Raw genomic sequence first — 23,328 nt, forward strand, 5'->3', positions numbered from 1 at the left:
TAGAGAATCTAGAATAGTTCCCTTTTGCTTGTCATGTCAAATGTAAACAATTATTTTTTTTTAGTTTATTTAAAAAATTTTTTTAATGTTTATTTATTTTTGAGAGAGCGAGACAGAGACAGAGTGCAAGCAGGGGAGGAGCAGAGAGAGAGGGAGACACAGAATCCAAAGCAGGCTCCAGGCTCCGAGCTGTGAGCACGGAGCCTGATGTGGGGCTCGAACTCACAAACCATGAATCATGACCTGAGCCAAAGTCAGACGCTTAACCGACTGAGCCACCCAGGCTCCCCCGAATGTAAACAATTCTATTTGACTTTCATAACCCTTCAGAAAATGGTGATGCCTTCTGGATGATGCCTCTGGGAGTGCTGTATCTTATTTCTCTACCTATTTTTGTAGGCTCAAACCAAAAGACTATCTTATCCATAAAGATTGGATAAGTTGAGTAATTAACTCAATCTGTGTGTATAAACACAAATAATAGGGTCTGGAGTACATGATGAATAGTCAGACATATTTTCTGCCTTTGGGGTATAGAGAGAAAATTAAATAAGTGATCCCAAAGCAGTGTACTAATGCTGTGATAAAGAAGTTTCCACCTTCCTTTGCTTTCCAGTGTTCTCTCTTTTTTAATCTTCTTCTGCATGTATAATTTGCTTCTATACCATTTAGTTATAATTACTGATTTTTGTGTGTGTGTATTTAAATGCCTCTCAAATTGAATTTTAAACTCTTTGAGGAGAGAGAACAAGCTTTATTTTTTGATATCTGTGGCATCTCTTTCCACACCTTAATCAGTTGAAGAAGGCAGTCTTACATAATGATGACCAGCATTGATCCTAAAATTACATAATCTTGGCCTTAATTCTTCAATTTACCATTCCCTACTATTACTTTGGGTGAATTACCCATCAGAGCTTAATTTCCTCATCTGTTAAATAGGAATAACAGTCTGCATGGGATTTCTCTGAGAATCGTAAAATTATGTCCATAAAACTTTCAGAACAGTGTCTTTAAGAACTCCAGGAGTAGTAGCTATAATTTCACTGAAAACATTAGTGAATTTTAAAAGGTTTTGTATATTTGGTCAGGAAAATGCCTAATAGTTTAGAAATGTTTTTACAAGTTTTCACAAGTATCAGACTAAAATGACTAAAATTATATATAGCATTACTCCTATAAATTGTGTGAAAACAATCTTTGCAGAGAACCCAGTATTTTACATAAGGAATGCCAGTATCTCAGGGATTGTCTGTGCTACAACACAGCCTTTATATGCACACTAAAACAGGCTCAGGAAATTATGTTTTATATTATGAAGAAATAGTTGGGCCAGCGTGGGAATTTTATAAGAGTATGTAGACTGCTTAATGCCTTATCTTTATTTTGGAATGAGAACTGAAGCTGTGCTTCTTTTATGTCAAATCATTGCATAAGGTCAGATCCTGCTAAAGGTCCCTTTTGAAGAAAAAGTGTTACTTTTGCTGTGAACATAGTGCTCTACTGAGAGTCTTAATTTGTATAGAAAAATAGGCCTTTAGCTTTTCTTTTTGTTTTGTTTTTGTTTTTGTTTTTGTTTTTAATAGGAAGATGGGATTAGTCTAATGACATAACAGAATGAACTGATTTTTGGCTATGAAATCAGTGTGATCTAGTGAAAAGACATACTGGTAAAGGGACTCCGTTCAAGTACTAGAGGAGAGAGGATAATAGGAAAAGTGGAGAGTTAGCTTGTAATCTTTCCTTCCTCATATTACCTTTGTTGCCATTTTGTATTTATAGCGTAAGGGAACTAAAAGATTTGTTTGCAAGAGAATCTAGCGGTGCCAATGTTCTTGTGAAGAAAAAAAAAATCTTGATATGTCTATTTTACAAGAAGAAAGAGAAATATGAACGAAAAGTAGAAATATGGCATAATTGGTGTCATGTATTTATGAAAAATCATTACTGTAATTCTTTTCAGACTTTGACTTTAAAAAGTTTTATTTCATAATGAGGAGTGATTGAACATTCTTTCCTTGATCATTTCTCTGAGTTATCACTTTGTGGAGAACCAGGAAACTGTGAAATGTGAAGATTGAGTGGCATGATAATGGCAACAAGAGATAAAAAGCACACTAACGTCACATGTGTCACATGACATTTTGTGGACTCTTTTTTTTCCCTTAAAAGTTTGTATTAGCTTCTCTTTAAAAAATGGTCCACCTTAAAAAAGTTTAAATTAATCTTTTTAAAAATTTTTATTTATTTATTTTGAGAGAGAGAGAAAGAGCATGCTCATGTGTGCACGTGCAAGCAGGGGACGGGCAGAGAGCAACCGAGAGAGAATCTCAAGCAGGCTCCATGCTGTTAGCCCAGAGCTATAGACAGGCTTGATCTCGTTAACTGTGAGATCATGACCTGAGCAGAAATCAAAGGGTTGGGTATTCAACCGACTGAGCCACCCGGGTGCCCCTAAGTTAATCTTTAAAAAATTGGTTCCATGAATGCAGTTTTAGTTTAGCAGAAAGAACTATGAAGCTACATAAATGTAAAAAAATAAATATTTTTTTTTTTTTTTTTTTTGGTGGGGTAGGTGGGGAAAGGGGTTTGTCTCTTGTTAATATCTTCTCCACTTTCCTAGTAAAGAGACTGGCTTTTTCTATATTTATTTTTATATATTATGTGTTTTGGTCATGGTTATATCCTAATATAATGCTTAGAGCTTATTTTAACAAATACTTATATAGCTCTTGTCATTTCCCAGTTACCATTTTTATGAGTTTTATGATTTGTAATACCTGTACTAACTCATGTAGTCTCCTAACTCCTACAACTCATTATTTTGTAACTCATAGTCCACTAACAACTCATTGAGGTAGATACTAGTATAATCCCCATTTTATAGATGAGGAAACTGAGGCACAGCAAGATTAAATAACTTATCGAGGGTCACACAGCTGGTTAATGGTGGAACTAGGATTTGAACCAAAGCTATTGGCTTGATTCTCTGTGCTTAGATGCCATCATTAACTGCCTTACAAGTTAGCATTCACAACATTTATGTTACATGGATGAAAGAGAAAATTGAGTGAATGAAATAGTATTTATTTTTTAGTAAGCATTCTCATTACTGTTAAATTCTAGAGATCAATGATACTGTATAATAGTACATATGAATTACTTATCATTAATTATCCCCTTTCATAGATTTGGAAACTGAGGTTTGGAGAGTTAGGGTAACTTGCCAAAGGTTGTATAGTTAATAAATGACAGGGCCTGGATTTGAACTCAAACATCTTGACTCCTGACTCCGGTTTGCTTAGCCAGTGCTTTCTACTGCTTTGCTGACATCATGTTATACTGCATGGAGGATCACAGTTTATTTCACATATCAGTGAATATGTAGTCAGTTCCCAATTATAAATGATGTTAGCAAACACTTAGCTTATTAATTTTACTGGGGGTCTGCTCTCTGTAAGAAACTGTGTCCATTGCTCGCCATTTCCTAAACGGATCACTATTTGAAGAATTCCTCACATTTAATTTCTTTCTCCAGACTCAGAGTGAAAAGACATTTAGTCAAGTTTATTAACAACTATTGTAAGGATGCTCTGGAGGCTTCTTAGGAAAATGATAGATGAATTATTATATGCAATTAGTGGCTGGTTACAATAAATGTTTTTTTTTCTTTATTTCTTAAAATAGTATTATATAATTTACAATTCTAGTGTTAAAGAAAGTGTTTTGACATGTAGCCTAATTTGTATTTAGAAACATCTTATGGTTGACCTGTGAGCCCTCAGGGAAGAGATCATCAAATGTCGTAAAATGTATTTGCTAGATTGTTTAAACACAAATAAGACACAGCACAGAAATAATCCTCAGGAAGATAATGAGACTGTCACAGCACAAAATGTTCTTTGTTTTTACAGGTTCTATTAGTTAATGTATTAGAATACTCTAAATGCCACTTTTGCTTATTAAGTGGTTTTGAGAGCACATGAAAACATACAGTTTATTCTTGAATGCAGCATTTCTGAGATTCTTAGTAAGTGTGATTCTGAAGGAGTTTTTAAAAAGAAACCATTAGAAACTTCTGCCTGTGTAACATCTACTCTCAGATGAAGATACTTTCCAAAACTGTTTTTCCTATCTGTACAGTCTCTTACTGAGTCAGAAAATTTGCCCTTAAATTTCTGTTTCACTCACTGGAATTAAATTAGATGGCATATATGATATTGGTTTAAAAAACAACAAAGGAAACCTACTATTATTATGTTATTTTTATATTATAAATCAGATTAAACTATTAATAAATTCAAACCACGTTTTTAGTACATTTCTTAAAACCGTCCATTTCCACAATGCAATTTTGACATAAATCTCAGATTTTCCAGGAAATCAGCAAACAGAAGTTTGTTTCAACCTGTGCCAAAATGACTGTTAAAAAACTAAGTCAACATCATTTCCCTCCAACATATATTGGCCATTCTTACCCTCCACCCCATCACTTCCCCCCCTGCGATGTGTTACCATTCAGCTCTCTTCTGAAACCCATTAAATTCCATCATTTTTGTGATGCATTGTGACCACTGCAGGTTTTAGTCATCTCCCCCTTTGCCTCCCTAACTCTTAGTTTTTTTCCTATACCAGTAGTTTTCAGGCTTACTGAGTATCGGTCTCCCCTGGAAACCTTGTTAAATCACATAGTTGGGCTTCACCCTCTGAGTTTCTGATTCAGAAAGTCTGGGGTAAGTCCCGAGAAAAATGTGTAAAGTACCCTCAGGTGATGCCAGTCATATTGGTTGAACAGACCACCATCTGAGAACCGTATCTATATAAATTACCTGTCTTGTATTATTTAGTCCCATGTGAATGCATTTTAAGATAAAATGTGCTTTTAAATGTTTATTTAGTTTTCTGATAAATAATTAAATATGAGCCTAAGCTAACATTTCATCTCCGTGCTTGGCAAAAAAAGAAAAGCCAAGTTAGACTTTTGTTGAATTTCCATCCTATTGCACAGGGAAGGAATCTTTAAAAGATTCCATATTTTTAGACTTTGAAGAAACATCAAACAGCTTTCACTTCTTCTGTTTTCACTGTCCAAAACACATAAAAAATTTTGAAATATGGACTAGATCCTATATTTGAAATATAATGGAGCCATTTTTATAAAATAGTAATCTTTCACTTAAACGTGATGAGGTCTGTCACTATTTAAAATATTAGATCAGCCCCAAGAGTGGGTTGTGTCTGTATTACAGAGACAGATGAACTTCTAAGGTTTCTGCAATATTCTTTAAAAATTAGAACTAATCAGTATATGGAATGTAGAACTTTCTCCATGGATTATAGAGCAAAAAGATGTAGTACATATTTTAGTATTTTAGAATTTCTTCCTATTTTTAAAATTGTGAAGATTTAATGATTTTTAAGGACTGAGAGTACTAATTTTCAGGGAATTTCAATATCTCATAAGATGTTGAAATAATAAATATAAGTAGCCCTTAAAAACTGACTTTGGATTCTTCCAAGACTAGCATCGTATGGTCAGAAACCCCTAGGGAACTTAAAAAAAGAAGCATATGTATCACTTGCTGGTCACTAGATAGATTTATGAACTATTCATCTAATATCTGGAATCTCGATTGGTCTATCTTATACTGATTTAAACTTTAAGAATTGTTGATCTTATAAAACTTGGTAAAGTTTGTTTTTCAAATTCAGTAATTTTACAAAAGTATTATTGGTGGCTTTTTCTAGTATAGAAAGGTGACAAGTCCTGATGAGGTCTGTGTCTAGGTAACTATGAAAATAGGCCCAAACAAAAGTGTTTCTGTCAGTTTTTATTCTGTGAACCACTGGACTTAAATACACATCAGGCAGCTTTTTTTTCTTCTTCTTCTTTTTTTTTTTTTTGTAAAGCAAAAGTTTAGAAAAGATTTTAAATTGGATAGCTTTAACACCAGTAGTAATCACAAGTATAACAGACACCCTTCAGAGATCTTACTATAAGTGCTTACTTTTGTTTTATAGGTCTCAGGAACTGACCATATCCTGTTCCCAGAATACTGAATTTGATCATGTTCACCAAAGAAAGACTCTTAGTGTTCTCTGTTGAGCTTTTTTAAGTGTTGGTTTTTGCCTCAGTGTATCCTTCATATGTTTACATTCTGTCTTCAGGAAAATTCATAGTTGAAACTGAACTAGTATGCTTTTTAAAACTGGAAATATTCATTTATAAAAGTTAGCAATTTGTTCTGCCTTCCATTTTGAATTCACGTGCATGTTATCCCAAGGTGATCGCTGAGTTAAGAAGCCCAAGATTGCCATTAGTAATGCATTCTTTTCTTCGAGGTGTTTATTATTCTTTAAAGTATAATTAAAATACTAATCTCCTTCTAGATGCTTATCTTAGGAACAGTAAAAGTTTCATTTATTAGCATATATATCTTTAGCTAAGTTTATCTGAATAAAATATCAATGAAATCTATAGTTTGAGGCTCTTTTTTGCAAGTATTAACTGGTCACGTTAAAATCATCTAATTATATGTATTGATGAGTTTAGAGTATGATTCTGGGAAGATACACATTTAGGTCAGAGCTTCTTGTCCTGAAATCTGTGATTTATAAGAGTTTCTAGGGGATTTTATGGAGACAATTCACATTTGGAACTATGAAATTAGAAAATTAACTCTCTAACACTGTACGTGTAATTGTGTGTGCAATTGCATGAGTGTGTGTCTGCCTGTATGCATGTGCATGTGTGTTTGGGAGAGCATCTCCAGCTATCATCAAGAGATCTATAACCCCGGGGCGCCTGGGTGGCTTGGTCGGTTAGGCGTCCGACTTCGGCCCAGGTCATGATCTCACGGTCCGTAAGTTCGAGCCCCGCATCGGGCTCTGTGCTGACAGCTCAGAGCCTGGAGCCTGCTTCAGATTCTGTGTCTCCCTCTCTCTCTGCTCCGCCCCTGTTCATGCTCTGTCTCTCTCTGTCTTAAAAATAAATACACATTAAAAAAATTAAAAAAAAAAAAAGAGAGATCTATAACCCAAAAGGATAATCAATTCAGGGCGTCATTAAGAACTTTTATGAAAAACCACCATAACCAATAAAGCTTTAAAATTAATTGCGTATTTACATAATAATCAGATACTGTTTTCTAGTACTAGAGTGAATGTGGTATCACCCAACTTGACAGAGCAGGTGCAATTAGTGCAATTTAGTTTCAAAATAGACATTTGTGATAACATATATTTTCACCTGTTTTTAAAAGAATTTAAGGAATGACCAAATAATGTACTTTTTAAATTGAGATATAATTGACAAAATATTTTATTCATTTTAGGTGCACAATGTAATGATTCAATATTTATGTATTATGTGCAATGATGACAATAAGTCTCGTTAACATCCATCACCACACATAACCATTTTTTTCTTGTGATGAGAATGGTCTAGATCTACTTTCTTAGCAGCTTTCAAATACACAAACAATATTATTAGCTGCAATCACCATGCTGCACATGACACCCCTAGGACTTAATTTCTTTTATAAGTGAACATTTGTACCTTTGCCCACCTTTACCCATTTAACCTAAGTAATATGGCTTTGAAGATATTTTTCAAATTTTGTTTTGCCTTGCCCTGTTGATATTTACAAAAACAGCACATTACCAGAAAAACATGACCATGTTAAAGCTTGTTCATACTTTCTCTAGGTATCTGTAGTTCATTTTATGCTACCTCTATGAAATACCAAAAATCATGAACTTGCACTAATGAGAATCTAGTTAAAGATAGTCGAAACTTTCTGTGCTGTGTTTTTTTTTCCTAAATTAAAAACTTTGTTGTACTAGAAAGGATGCTAGTGATGCCCATACATATTAAGGAGCACCTGGCTGACTCAGTGAGCAGAGTGTGTGACTAGTTTATATATACAATGGAATACTACTTAACAATGAGAAAGAATGAAATCTGGCCGTTTGCAGCAACGTGGATGGAACTGGAGGGTATTATGCTAAGTGAAATAAGTCAGGAAGAGAAAGATACCATAAGTTTTTATTCATATGTGGATCTTGAGAAACTTAACAGAAGACCATGGAGGAGGGGAAGGGGAAAAAAAGTTACAGAGAGGGAGGGAGGCAAACCGTAAGAGACTTAAATACTGAGAGCAAACTGAAGGTTGATGGAGGATAAGGGAGAGGGGAAAGTGGGTGATGGGCATTGAGGAGGGCACCTGTTGGGATGAGCACTGGGTATTGTATGGAAACCAACTTGACAATCAGTTATATTTAATATTAAAAAAATCATTCTTTTTAATGGCTCAGTGATATTCCATTGTATCTGTATACCACATTTTTATCCATTCATTGGCCAATGGACATTTGGGCTCTTTCCATAATTTGGCTATTGCTGATAATGCTCCTATAAACATCAGGGTGCATGTGCCTCTTTGAATCTGTATTTTTGTATCCTTTGGGTAAATACCTAGTAGTGTAGTTGCTGGGTCGTAAGATGTTGCTAACTTTTTGCAGACTCTCCATGCTATTTTCCAGAGTGGCTGCACTCAGTTTAAGAATGCATTTTTTAAAAAGTTATTTAAATAAAGATAGATACAGTAAACATATCCCTTCCTTTGTCTCATGGTTGCAATGGTGACAAAGGAGGCAGGATTAGGTAAAGCGTGTTCAAGTGTAACAAAGATTATCAATTTTGTTCTAAAAGTTTAGAACCCTCTTTTATCATTAGACTTTAGAAATCCTGCCTCGCAGTTCTGAGAGCTCTACTGCAAAATATTGAAGCTTGCCTTTAGCACTCACAAAAACTTGCTGAAATATATATTGCTGGTCTGGACCATGAACACTTCTGTTAGTAGACTCTGGATGTTCGCCTGCCAGCAAAGTGAAGAGGAAAATGCAGTCATTACTTTAGGTACAGTAAATGCAATCCCAGGGAGGAAATGGACAATTATAGGACTTTCTTGACTGAAGAGTGCCAGCACTCTTTATCAAGCTATTCACCATGCAAATGAACAGTGGAGTCCCACCCTACAATATCTGGTAACCACATAAAACTGTTAAAGGGATTAACAGTGCTAGAGGCTGAAATGTAATCAGACAGGTGAAATAGTCAGATGAGAAGATATTTGTTCATGAGCTAGCCTTGATAATTAACTTTTAATACTGTTGTGGTAACTGAGTTTAGAATATTTGTGAAATGATAGTAACCTCTTTAAATATGCCCTGCTTTACAAGGTGTAAAAAATTAGAGACATGCAAAATGGGATGTTATTTTGTTTTACTTTAGTTTGGAATATTTTCTGATACCTTAATCGATGTGATTGTATATAATTTGGTTGTCTTTCCCTCTAAAGATTCTATAGAAAGATATTTGTAGTTTTCAATTATGGGCAACGAAGTGCAGCTGCCAAATTCTTGTTTGTTACGTTTGTCATCATATAATGTGATTTATCATATCATATAAAGTGTATAGAATAGAAATGTTCAAAGTGAGGCTAATATTGGGGTTTTTCTGCTTTGACCCTGGAAATAAGTGAGAAGAAAGATCTGTGGAAAATGAATACAGAGATTTTGCTATATTCTGATTTGATGATGAAACTGAACTAATGTGTGTTATGGACCATTCATAAAAACATTCCTTAGTTTACTGAATGGATTTGTGATTGCTTTTGTCAGGGGTGTGTGTGTGTGTGTGTGTGTGTGTGTGTGTGTGTGTGTGTGTTTATGGATTTGCTTGTATTTATGTGTGGGTTTTAAATAAATAATTCTAGAAGTGTACCTTCACTTAGCCCAAAGGGGCTTGTAATTATTACATTGTGCATATTGATTTCTAAATCCAAGTACATTATAAGCTAAGATTCATATATGAAAGTATTATCTATGGAATATTCATTTAATACATAGTAATGTTTTCTGCATATTCTGTAATGTTTATAAGAAATAGAAACCATTTTGGGTGTAGAATTATAATTTTGAAGATTCTATTTGCACACATTTCTTACTTTTACTTTCTGCACATTGCCTAGTCTCCCTCAACACATTGATGCTTACACCGTAGCTAATGCCTTGTATTATTATCCTTTAACAAAAAGTCATATGAACATATTATGATTATATTTGTATTGACATCTCTATTTTAATCTGCTTTTAGAAGTTCAAGTGACAAATATTTTAGTATATTTTTTAACTAGTCAAATATGTTAGAATTAACCTTAAAAACATTAGATATCAAATCAGTGTGATTTGTCACTGTTCTGGGATCAAGGGATCCTATTAACATGTCTTACAGAAGAAATGTATAAACAAGAATATAATCTATTATTCTGAATATTTGATGTGTGTACATTCAAATATATTTCTATTTTTTTTTAATTTTTATTTTAGAAAGAGAAAGAGAGAGCAGGGAGGAGGCAGAGAGAGAGAGAGAGAGAGAGAGAGAGAGATAGAGAATCTCAAGCAGGCTCAGTGCTCAGCACAGATTACAATGTGGGGCTCAATCCCATGACCCAGAGATCATGACCTGAGCTGCAGTCAAGAGTCTGGACACTTAACTGACTGAGCCACCCAGATGCCTTTCAAATATGTTTTAATGGAAACTTTTAATACTATAGAATTAAGAACTGTACTTAGAGACTAACTTCCTCAAAGATCTTAGGATACAAATTTTTTAAGAAATCTGCTTTGTGGGAAGTTAAAGGATTATGGAAGTAAGAGATTATAAAAGGGAAACCTTTAAGTATGAAAATTAATTTTTCTTTATCATTTCAATAACACTCCTCTTGCACATGTATGAAAAATCAATTTAGTACCTTTATACAAAAGATACCACAAATATTAGGTAGATGGCTACAGTTGGATAAGAAATTATGGGGAAAATAAGGATAAAAAGAACATCAAATATGTTTTCAAATTTTAGAATTATAGAATAAATTCTTTTCATACACATACACAAATATGAACAGGGAAAGATTGCAAGAACCTTTCTTTTGTAGGACATGTGAAGCTCACAGTGCAAAATAGAGAATATTGACAGAAACAATGCTTGCAGTAACAAATAGAATTGGAAACATCTTTGGCATAGGCAGAAATAAACTTTCAGTATTCCTATCTGATGTCAAAATAACCTGTGTGGCTGATGCTTTCTTAAAAGCATGAGAGGGAGGTGGAGAACTAAAAAAGGACCCTACTTTAATTAGGAGCACCATCAAGAAGAGGCAGATATTTAAAATGAAATTTGAAGTGCATGATGTTACTTATTTAAATATTGCAATATCATGAGGATGTTTAGGACAGATGACTTGTGCATTTGATGTTCATAGGAAAATCTAAGACTTTCAAAGCAGGAAAATACATGTAATCAATACAGGCTTTGTGTAAGGCTTTTTTTCCCATTTGTTTTCAGTCTTAAGGCAGAGAATCTCCATATTTTTATTTCTTCTGTGAATTGATCTTTGACTCGCACGGTATGAGCCTGTAAAGTTAATGCATTCTTTTTTTTTTAAATTTCTTTCTTTTGGGGCGCCTGGGTGGTGCAGTCGGTTAAGCGTACAACTTCAGCCAGGTCACGATCTCGCGGTCCGTGAGTTCGAGCCCCGCGTCGGGCTCTGGGCTGATGGCTCAGAGCCTGGAGCCTGTTTCCGATTCTGTGCCTCCCTCTCTCTCTGCCCCTCCCCCATTCATGTTCTGTCTCTCTCTGTCCCAAAAATAAATAAACGTTGAAAAAAAATTTTTTTTAATTTCTTTCTTTCTTTTAGTCTTGCAGAATGAAGTTTTGCTTTTTCATGCTTTAGCTAAATAAGCCACCTAACCAATTAAAAAAAATAAAGCTTTCAGAATTAATTTTTTTTTCCTTTGCTTTCTCTTTCAGGAAGTTGATGGCAATAAAGTTATGTCTTCATTTGCCCCACACAACTCATCTACCTCACCTCAGAAAGCAGAAGAAGGTGGGAGGCAGAGTGGTGAGTCCTTGTCGAGCACGGCCCTGGGAACTCCCGAACGGCGCAAAGGCAGCTTAGCTGACGTTGTTGACACCTTGAAGCAGAGGAAAATGGAAGAGCTCATCAAAAATGAGCCAGAAGGTAAAGGTTAGCAGAGAAAGCAAAGTTGCTGCCATCTCCTGATTTTAAGAGTTGGGTTTTAACTTCTAGTTCCGTTTTTTTTTTTTTTTTTTTTTTACTTATACTCAAAGTTAAATTGTACGAAATGGAAACCTAATGCTATGAAGATGGATAGATATTTTTTCCAGAAATATTTCAGTTTGTCCCAGTGTTTTAAATCATTAATTTCTGTTATGATGTCTTCCTTACTTTCACACATGGGTAAATTGTGGTTTAGTAAAACTTAAAGATTCAAGAATAGAATGTGAGAGCGGAGCCTGGAATAGGCACCGCCTACAACCCCAAATATCTGCAGGCTGGTTTGTTCATCTCCAGTTTTTGTCCCCAAGGCCATTTCACAACTTTATTAAATTTTATAATCTTTATTCATGAATGCATCTTATATTACCTTAGTTCAGTCTGTTCCAAAATTAATATGGTTTAGGCCTATTGTATATTTTAAAATCATTGATTATTCTCTGTTAGCTATGCTGAAGTTCCCATTTTGTTCAGCTTCCATGATGCCTTTCTTTTAAGATTTCATCTTCTAAATCTCTTTAATAGTTACTGGTAGTAGCCAATGGGTGACATGCACATGAAGTAAAATTCAAGCAAACAAACAAATAAAACAACCGATGCCAATTACACAGTTTATGTATAACTGATAGTCACCCTTTATGTTCTAGATGTTCACTAACTCCTATTTAAACCTGTATTCTTCCTAAGCACGGATGCCACATTGCACACAAGAGCATGCCTTCTACTTAAGAGTCAGATGGAAATTTAAAACAAACAAAAAATAGTGACATAAAAAGACATATTTTACACCAAAAATATATTGCATTTATACTCTGTAACACTGAGTTGGGCTCATTTCTAGTCTGTTGTTAGGACACTGGCAAATTATGAGTATATATGGCACAAAATGTATGTTAACCAGTATATTTGGGAGTCATATGGTAATTAAATATTTCTGGGTTCCTACCAGATGCATAGCTGGGACATGGATTTTAGTTATAATTTATGTAATTCACATGATCTTACAGTTGGAAAGAGTTTTAGAGATAATCTAGTCAGCCAAAGACTTTTGGCTTTCATCCATGTGGAGATAAAAATGGGGTTTTGAGGAGGACCTAGACAATTTTTTTAATGTGATGGAATTTTTCTTGATATTAAAAATACTATCTTCTTATTTAAGAAGTGTTTAAAAACACATAAAAATTAAAAGGAAAATAAAAATTGCTTACATTAGTAGCTTTCTGATATAACAACTCTTATCCTTATGATGCATTTCTCTTTAATCTTTATTTTCACATATTCTGTTCGTTTTGCATGATCAATTTTATGCTTTTAAAATTATTTTGTATCTTTTAGGTTGTGATACATTATCATTAACTAGAGTCCACAGTTTATTCATATTTTATTAGTTTTCACCAGTATGCTTTATTTGTTCTAAGATGTCATCAAGGATAACATGTTACATTCAGTTGTCATGTCTCCCTGGGTTCCCTTTGGCAGTGACAGTTTCTCAGACTGTTTTTGTTTTTGATAACCTTGAAACTTTTGAGGAATACTGTGCAGGTATAATGTAGAATATCCCTTTATTCAAAGTGTCTGGTGGTTTTCTCTTGATTGAACTAGGGTTATATGTTTGGGGAGGAAGATCATAAGGTAAAGTACAATTTTTGTCACATAATATCAAAGGTACTTACTCTCTATTTGATTTATGAATTTGATGTTGACCTTGATCACCTGGCTGATAAACAGTGTTTGTCGGGTGTTTCCACTATAAAGCTACCCTTCCTGCCCCCTTTCCATACCCTAGTCTTTGGAAGGGAGATGCTGTGTGCAACCCACATTTAAAGAGTAGGGAGTTGTGTTCCCCCTCTTTAGAGTACAGTATCTACATAATTAATTTGGAATTCTTCTGCATGAGAGATTTATCTTTTCTCCATCATTTATTCATTCAATCATTTATTTATCTAAGTATGGACAGCATGGATATTTTATACTTGGACTTATAATCCAATTCTACTTTATTTTGTTGCTCAACTTGTTTCAGCTTTGACCATTGGAAAATCTATCTATTGACCGCTGTGTCACGTTGACATATCAAGGTGATTGTGGGTAGTGTTTGTTTTTTTTTGTTTTTTGTTTTTTGTTTTTTGTTTTTTGTTTTTTTCTTGAGCACGTCTTGACTTTCTGGAACTGTAAGGTGCTGCAGACTCATTTGGGTATTACATGCCCTGGTTCTGGAATCAGCCATTTCTCAAAGAAGCCCTGGTTTCTTTTATTGGAGAATGGTATTAGAAAGTCAGATCTGGACACAAAGTGTGTTCCTTGCTACCAAGGTGTCCTTGCCTTTAGGGCCTTTTATCTGACAGAAGAAAGAAATATATGTGTGCGTGCTAACCTTTATACATACATATCTATAAATATTTCTATGTCTGCCTATATATTAAGCTAAACATGAGTTCTTACTAATGTGTGCAACTGTAATCCATTTCCACATGGATCATTCCAGCCTTATTCCTTGTGGATGCTTCCATTCCCATCCCAACTGTGAGTAACCCAGAACCTACCATCCACCATCCATTTGCTTATTGTTCAACTCCCGTGTATATGTATAACAGTATCAGAATTTTTAACTGATACTGCCATGGGAAACATCCTTATAAATAGAGTATAGTACTTATGTGCAATTCCTTTGCCTTTAGTTTTACAGATTCCATTCATTTCAAAAATTACTTAGGTAATCTTTCCTCTACCTCATTCAGTGAGGTTTTTCCAAGCATTTTTAATACCATTAAATTCTTTCTGTGGTTTTTCCTGCTATCTCTCAAATTTTTAAATTACCTTGTAGAATCTTCTTACATCAAGGTTCAATCTTTGTATTGTACATTTCGACATGTTTTGACAAATGTATTTTGTCACTTGTCCACCATTATAGTATCATTCAGAACAGTTTGATAACCTTAAAAATCCCCTATGCTTTATTTATTCCTTCCTCCCTCTCTCCCCAGAATTCTAGGCAATCTCTGATCTTTCTACTATCTCTGTAGTTTTGCCTTTTCTAGACTGCCGTACAATTGGAATCATACAGTATGTATCTTTCAAACTGGCTTCCTTCACATATCAATGTGCATTTAAGTTTCTGTCATATCTGTTCATGGCTCATTTCTTTTTAGCCCTGAATAAAATTCCATTGTATGAATGTACCACAGTTTGTTTATCTATTCACCTATCAATGGACATCTTAGTTTCCAGTTTTTGGTTGTTAAGAGTAAAGCTTCTATAAGTATTTATGTGAAGGTTTTTGTGTGGATATAAGTTTTCAGCTCAACTAGGTAAACACCTAGGAATGTGATTGTTGAAATGTACGGTAAGATTATGCTTAGCTTTTATAAGAAAATGCCAAACCATCTTTCAAAGTGGTTGTGAGACTCTGCATTCCCAGCAGCAACGGATGTAAGTTCTTGTTGCTCCATACCCCACCAGCATTTGATATTGTCAGTACTTTGGATTTTATCCATTCAGATTGGTTTGTGGTGGCATCTCATCATTTTCATTTGTAGTTTCATGATGACATGTGATGTGGAGCATCTTTTCATATGTGTATTTGCCATCTGTATATCTTCTTTGTGTATGTTTACATTTTTGCTAGTTTATTAATTGAGGTGTTTTTTTTTAATTGTTCAGTTTAAAGAATTCTTTGTGTATTTTCGATACAAGTCCTATATCAGGTATCTGTTTTGCAAATATTTGATTCCCGGTTGTAGCTAGCTTCTTTTTTTTCTTTTAACATTTTCTTTTGTAGAGCAAAATTTTTTAATTTTCATCAAGTTGAACTTACCTCTTGTATTGCAAGGATCATACTTTTGATGCTATAGCTAAATGTATGTTGCCTAACCTAATGTCATTTAAATTTTCTCCTCTGTTATTTTCTTTTTTTTTTTTTTAATTTTTTTTTTTCTCAACGTTTATTTATTTTTGGGACAGAGAGAGACAGAGCATGAACGGGGGAGGGGCAGAGAGAGAGGGAGACACAGAATCTGAAACAGGCTCCAGGCTCCGAGCCATCAGCCCAGAGCCCGACGCGGGGCTCGAACTCAGGGACCGCGAGATGGTGACCTGGCTGAAGTCGGACGCTTAACCGACTGCGCCACCCAGGCGCCCCTCCTCTGTTATTTTCTACAAGTTATGTAGTTTTGCATTTTACAATTTAGTTCCATGATCTGCTTTGAGTTACTTTTTGTAAAAGGTTTAAGTTCTCTGTCTAGTTTGTGTTTTTGCATGTAGATGTCCAATTGTTCTAGCTCCATTTATTGAAGAGAATATCATATCTCCACAGAATTTCCTTAGTTCCGTCACCAAAGTTAAGTTGAATGTATTTGTGTGGGTTTACTTCTGCCCTCTATAGTCTGTTCCATTGATCAATTTGTCTATTCTTTTGCCAATACCTTGCTGTCTTAATAACTATGACTTCAAAGTTGAGAAGTGTCAGTCCTCCAACTTTGTTCTTTTACTTCAGTACTGTGTTAGTTATTCTGGGTCTTTTGCCTTTCCCTGTAGACTTTAGAATTGGTCTTGCCATCTACAGAATTACTTCCTGGGAAGTTGGAAGAATTGGTATTTTAACAGTGTTCAATCTTTCTATCCATGAATACAAAAATATTTCTCGATTAAGATTTTCTTTGATTTATTTTCAGTTTCATAGTTTTCTGCATATAGATCTTTTACATATTTTGTTATGCTTATACACAGTATTTTCATGATGTATTTTTATTTATTTGTTTAACATTTATTTTTACGGGAGAGAGAGACAGAGACAGAGACAGAGTGTGAGCAGGGGAGGGGCAAAGAGAGAGGGAGACATGGAATCTGAAGCAGGCTCCAGGCTCTGAGCTGTCAGCACAGAGCCAGACATGGGGCTCAAACTCACAAATAGTGAGATCATGGCCTGAGTTGAAGTTGGATGCTTGATGAGTTGAGCCATCCAGGTGCCTCTATATTGTATGTTTAATTTCAAATTCTAACTGTTCATTGCTGGTATAAAGGGAAGCAATTGGATCTTGAATATTAACCTTGTATCCTGTGACCTTGCTTTATTTAGTTATTATCTCTGGGAGTTTTGTTGATTCTTTAAAGTTTCCATATAGACAATAATGTTATCTGTGAATGAAGACAGTTGTATTTCTTCCTTCCCAGCATGTATACTTTCTATATCATTTTCTTGTCTTACTGCATTAGCTGGCTTCCAGTACAGTGTTGAATAAGAGTAGTAAAATGGGACATCCTTGCCTTGTTCTTGGTTGTAAGGAGAAGGCTTCTAGGTATCATTAAATATATTAGCTGTGGTTTTATGTAGATATTCTTTGTCAAGTTGAGGGAATTCCCTTCTTCTTCTAGTTTGCTGAGAGTTGTTACCATGAATGGTTATTAAAACTTGTCAATTTTTTTTCATCTATTTAGATGATTTATTTTTTAAGGTTTTATTTAAGTTCCAGTTAATTGAAAAAAAAAATTCCAGTTAGTTGACATACAGTGTAATATTACTTTCAGTTTTACAATATAGTGATTCAACACTTCTATACAACATATCACAAGTGTGCTCCTTTTTTTATGTTTATTAATTTTTGAGAGAGAGAGATTGGGGGAGGGGCAGGGAGAGAGGGAGACACAGAATATGAAGCAGGCTCCAGGCTCTGAGCTGTCAGCCCAGAGCCTGACACCAGGCAGGAACTCACGAGCCTGTGAGATCATGACCTGAACCAAAGTCTGTTGCTTAATCCACTGAGCCACCCCTGTATCCCTTATCACAAGTGTACTCCTTAATCCCCATCACCTATTTCACCCACCCACCCCCACACTGGTCTCCCCTCTGGTAACCATCAGTTTGTTCTCTATAGTTAAGAGTCTGTTTCTTGGTTTGCTTTTCTCTCTTTTTTCCCCTTTACTCATTTGTTTTGTTTCTTAAATTCCACATATGAATGAGATCATATGGCATTTGTCTCTCTCTGATGGACTTATTTTGCTCAGCATAATACACTCTATCTTCTTTAGCATGTTCATGTGATGTGATTTTTGAATGTTGAACCAACCTTGCAAACTGGGAGTAAATTCCACTTAGTTGTGGTTTATAATATCTATATTAATGGATTCAATTTGTCGATACTTCATTGAGGATTTTTTCATCTATGTTCATGAGTCATATTGGTCTAGAGTTGCTGTTACTGTTTTTTTTTTTTTTTAATGTAATGTTTTTGTCTGATTTTTCTAGCAAGATAATGCTGGATTCATAGAATGAGTTGGGAAGTGTTTCCCTCCCATGTCAATTTTTAATTTTTCTTTAAGATACGTTTGTGGCCCAGGTGTAAGGTCTAGGAAGAACTATCAGGGCAGTGTATATATTGGATTACAAAGTATTTTTGTGGGAGGAGAGTGTACTTGAGATGATGTTCTCCCTGGAAATTTGGTATATGACCTTGGTATTTCTCCAGGGTGTCATGTTGGCTTCTAAGTAGTTGCATAGACCCTTATTTTGGAGGTAAATGACAGGCCAGATCCAAGTGAATAATTCCCCAAAGGAAAGAAGACCCTAGACAGTGCCTCCCAATTTGCTTATCAGGAAACATTTTGAGGTATTGGGACTTAAGAGAAAAGTATATTATCTAGTAACAGCTACACAAGCAAAAGAGCAGAGATAGAGCATCCACAGCAGCAGGAGCTGACGTGAGGAAACATCACTATTACATGTGGACATTATACTGTTTTCATTATTGTATTTTCCACAATTGTTTTGGAGTTTTCCTCATACAGATATATTAAAAGCTCAGCTCAAGATAATAGTATGAAGGCATTGAGAAATGCAGAGATTGTCTTTATGGACGCAGTAATATAAATTGACCATGGCAGACATGTAAAAGCCTGAATTCAAGAAAGATACTTTATGTATGAACAAGACCACTACGGTGCACTTCTGTTTACATATAGAAGATTCCTCGTTTGTGTTTCTGGTACACAGAAATGTAAATGCCCTCACTTTTATTGATAAGGAAATTTGCCCTGACAGGAATGTTTGTTTAATAACTGCAGCGATTGAGAGATATGTCAAGCAGCAATTTATGTATTCAATAGAGTGATGTTCTTAATCACCTAGAAAAATATTATAGAAAGGCAGAAAATCATATCATAGGAAAGGAATAGAATGTCAACAAATGTTTATTTAACTGAAAAGGGAAAAATATGGGGAAATATATCCAGCGAGATGTGTAAAAGTCCCAACAGTAAATAGAAAGTTACATCGGCTTTAAATACTCTATTAATCATAAGTTATGGTTGGACACAAGAGTGGATACCAAGGTGTGATATTATCTAAGCATTAGGAAGACACTGTGTGTGTGTGTGTGTGTGTGTGTGTGTATAGTACAAATGATCATAGTTCTGTGATGTGCCGTAGCATCAAAAGAATAAAATGGGAATCAATGTGACAAAAGAACTGCAAAACTTATACTCAAAAACTACAAAACATTGTAATAGCTTTGTGATGAGAGCAGCAATATGGGGGTGAGGGGACCGGAGATAGGGTGAATGGAACTAAATGTTAAGCTCACAAATATATGCCACAGAAAAATCCTTTCTTCCCCCAAGCTATTTTTTCCATTGTTTTTCAAAGGCCATTAAAATGAACAGCAGGTTGTGATGAAAATTTCATTAAGCCCCAGCTAAATCATTATGAGGGTGCCATATTCATGCCTTTGCTTCCTCTCATTGAGGGGGGAAAGCAGATTTCAGTAGAAAGTCTTTATTATTTCCGACCTTATCCCTGCCAACAGCAAACTAACAAAAATTCAGAAGTTAGAAGAGAATGGTGTGTCATACAAAAGGAGGCCACTGAGGTGACATGGTTAGAAAGAAAATTAGATTTGCTTATGAGTTGAAGGAAAAATGGCTCTTTTATTCCAGCTACGTTAGTTTTTCAAGCAGTTAAGATATTTTAAAAGTTATAAACAGGAGAAAATGTATTAATGTATTTTTGTTTGTATCTTTTTCCTCCATCAGAATTTTTGCCTGTCATTATTCACAAAACTCTGGCATGAGAGACTTCCTTGTCCAGTGTCTCTTAACTAACATGGAGTACCAAACTTCATAGAAAATTCACAGCTCAAAACATCTGGCCTATGTAATATAGTTGCATTATACTTGGTAGTCACTAAGCTCTATCAGTCTTTAACTATTAGAGGCTAAGGGTAACAATGAATGAGGTTGAATATTATAATACGGGACATAATATCTGCATCAAAACTGATTAAATAATGACGTATTGGTGGGGGAAAATGTAACATGTGTTAAGTCCATATAATGTGTTAACTGTAGTGTTTCAGAATTTGTAGGAAACCCTTCATTTGATCTTTATATGTTTTTTTATATATGGTTATATGGTTATAAGGTTTTATATATAAACCTTATAACCAAGGCTGCTATGTATAGTTGTCCCAATTTTAGGAAGTGCCACTCTTATGAAGTAAATATTCATATATCTCCATTTTCAGATGAGAAAACATGACTAAATACGTCACTGTGTGACTAAGTGTCAGGGGCATTATTCAAACTGAAGTCAACCTAAACTATAATCCATGCTGTTAACCACTAGTTACGGTGTTTCGTCTGATTAGGAATTTTGCCAGTAATAGTTTAATGTTACTCTTTAGCCCGTGTGTGCCTAAATTCCTTTGAAATATTAGATAATAAAGTATTACTTAATAATTTTCTGCTAAAGTAAGTTTCTAATGCCTCAGTGGTGATCAAATCTCCAGAAAGTTTTAATTGAAAATCAGCTCAGTTTAAACTGTTTTGAGTTTAAAGTACTAAAGCAAAAATGCCTTGGAGAGTATCTTAATAAAAATTTGTTTTAGTTTTCATTATGTCTGGGAGCAAAATAGTTGTGGAATAATAGAAATTCAGAATTTGAATAAAACGTAGACACATTTTAGGACTCTATCCTCATTTGTGAGAGATAGAGACAAAGATAGAGAGACAGAGACTGACTGAGGCAGAGATATGCCTGAGATCACACAGCAAGTCAGTGTTAAAGCCAAATGAGAATCCAGTCCACATTTTACAGGTTCAGGTTCCTGTCTTGTTTGGTTACAACATACATTCTGACTTTCTTTATTCTCTTTTTCTTGGTCTTTTAGAAATAATGTCACTAGCATTGTATTGAAGAGTATTTCACTGTTTATTAAATTTGATTGAATCTAAGGCAACCAGGTATCTTAATTTACCTAATAAAGCCAAGATAGTATAGGTTTCCCCAAATGTCCTGAGCTCTCAAGTTCTCAAGCTGATTTTCATTCAAACTTTGGGTCGTTAACAGTGCAGATGAGAATAACTTTTACCTTGAGGAGAACTTTAAATACCATACTGGAAATAGAATTCTTTTACATACAAAGATTATGGCAGGCTGTTTCTTTTCGTTTTTCTATATTAACATCAATGCTATGTTAAACATCTCTTTGCCACGGCCATTTCAGCTTGTAGGCAAATTTGCATCTCTTCCTTCTAGAAACGCAAGAAGCAAAACTTACCTTTTCTTCATTCCCATCACCTCTGTGTGTTCCTCCTCATCTCTCCAAGTTCAGTTGCTAGAATGAGTTATTTGTACTCACTGCTTTAACTTTGTCATCATTTCTTTTAGTGTTTATTTATTTTTGAGAGAGACAAGAGCACAAGTGGGGGAGGAGCAGAAAGAGGGGGGCAGAGGATCCATCGTGGCTCCTTGCTGATAGCAGTGAGCCCGATGTGGGGCTCAGTCCCAAGAACAAGGAGATCATGACCCAAGCTGAAGTCAGACACTCAACTGACAGCCACGCAGGTGCCCCTAACTTTGTCATCTTTTTAAAGTACTATTATTTGCCTCCATTGTTACCCTAACTCCACTGTAATATAATTGTCCATATATTTCTCAGTTTCTTCCCCTATGTTAAACTCCTTAAATGTGAGGGTAGTGCATGTAGTAAATATTCAAAATATTTGTTGAAAGGATGTTTATACCTCCTCATCTCAATGGGGCCATTGGTGTCTTGGGGATGGGAGACGAAACACCTTAACAAAGATCTGATTCTTCTGCCAGATATTATGTGAGCTATCTCATTTAATCCTCAAAAACTCTCAGGTTAACATTATTTTGTATCTTAGAAATGAAAAACAGAGGCTTAGTAACTTGCTTATGTTCTTATTATACAGAGAAACTAGAATTGGAACAAAATTACTGTCCTCCACCAAACTACTTGGCATTGAACATAAGACCATATATAATCTGACTCAACCCCTTTTTTCCCTTAACCTTACTTTTCACTATTTTCTGAGGTACAAGTTCTTGTGCTATCTTATCAAACTGCTTTTGGTTCTTTCAGTACTGTAATTTTAATACTACTGTACTTTTTCATATGTGGTTTCTTCTGCCTGAAATGCCATTCCTTGTCTTATCTACCCAGTGAATTTTTGTTCACCTTTTAAGACTCCACGCCTTCTCTGAACACCTTTGTCAGGATTTGGCTTAGGCTACCCTATTGGCACTAGCTCACTTCTGTTAGTTCTTATTACCTCATTATCACTATTGTTTATTTACCCCCTGTCTTCTATAATAGTATGTGAATCAAGAGTCCTTAGTTTAATTACCCATGCCTGTCTGTTTCTTAATGGGCATGACACGTAAAAGGTGATTGTTTATCTTAACTGTGTGTGACAGTCAAACCACTAATTGACATTTTGTAGCCTTTGCTAACTAACACTACCCTGAAATTGGACTAGGTTTCATTTGTCTTTTTGGTCTGGTTTTAACATTCTCTTTTCTTTGTATCCTACTCAAACTCTGCCTTGACCTCCTTATTTGTCTCATCGTCCTGTCTTCTCCAAACTTCTTCTCCCCATATGGGTAACTCAATCATTATTTAATCTTTGAGATCAGTACTTTCAGGTTTTTTTTTCTGTGACTTGGAAGTGAAAACTTTGTCTTAGGTCAGAAAACTAGGTATTATAAGATCCAGGATACAAAACTAAGATACACGTATAATGAAAACTTTACATTCACATTAATCTTTTAAATGACTCCAACATTTCACATTTCTCGAAGGAAATATGTTGGCATTGTCTATGGGTTAGTGGTTGTAGACAGTAATTCTCCCCCACTGCTGTAGGCAAAGTGAGAAGTGAATTGGGTTGA

The 23,328-nt window shown here is 35.0% G+C and overlaps 1 protein-coding gene across 13 annotated transcripts in view; it reads left to right on the plus strand.

The window, feature by feature from the left end:
* SOX5 (SRY-box transcription factor 5) overlaps positions 1 to 23,328 on the plus strand; it is a 1,021,040-nt gene that overhangs the window by 699,877 nt on the left and 297,835 nt on the right. For all 13 annotated transcript variants that reach the window (XM_040488995.1, XM_040488992.1, XM_040488993.1 and 10 more), the window contains one exon: positions 11,876 to 12,086. In XM_040488995.1, coding sequence (XP_040344929.1) covers positions 11,876 to 12,086 — 211 coding nt within the window. The remainder of the gene's footprint in view (positions 1 to 11,875; positions 12,087 to 23,328) is intronic.

The sequence above is a fragment of the Herpailurus yagouaroundi genome, unplaced genomic scaffold (assembly GCF_014898765.1).
Source record: "Herpailurus yagouaroundi ecotype Mexico unplaced genomic scaffold, PumYag 166, whole genome shotgun sequence".
Taxonomy (NCBI): domain Eukaryota; kingdom Metazoa; phylum Chordata; class Mammalia; order Carnivora; family Felidae; genus Herpailurus; species Herpailurus yagouaroundi.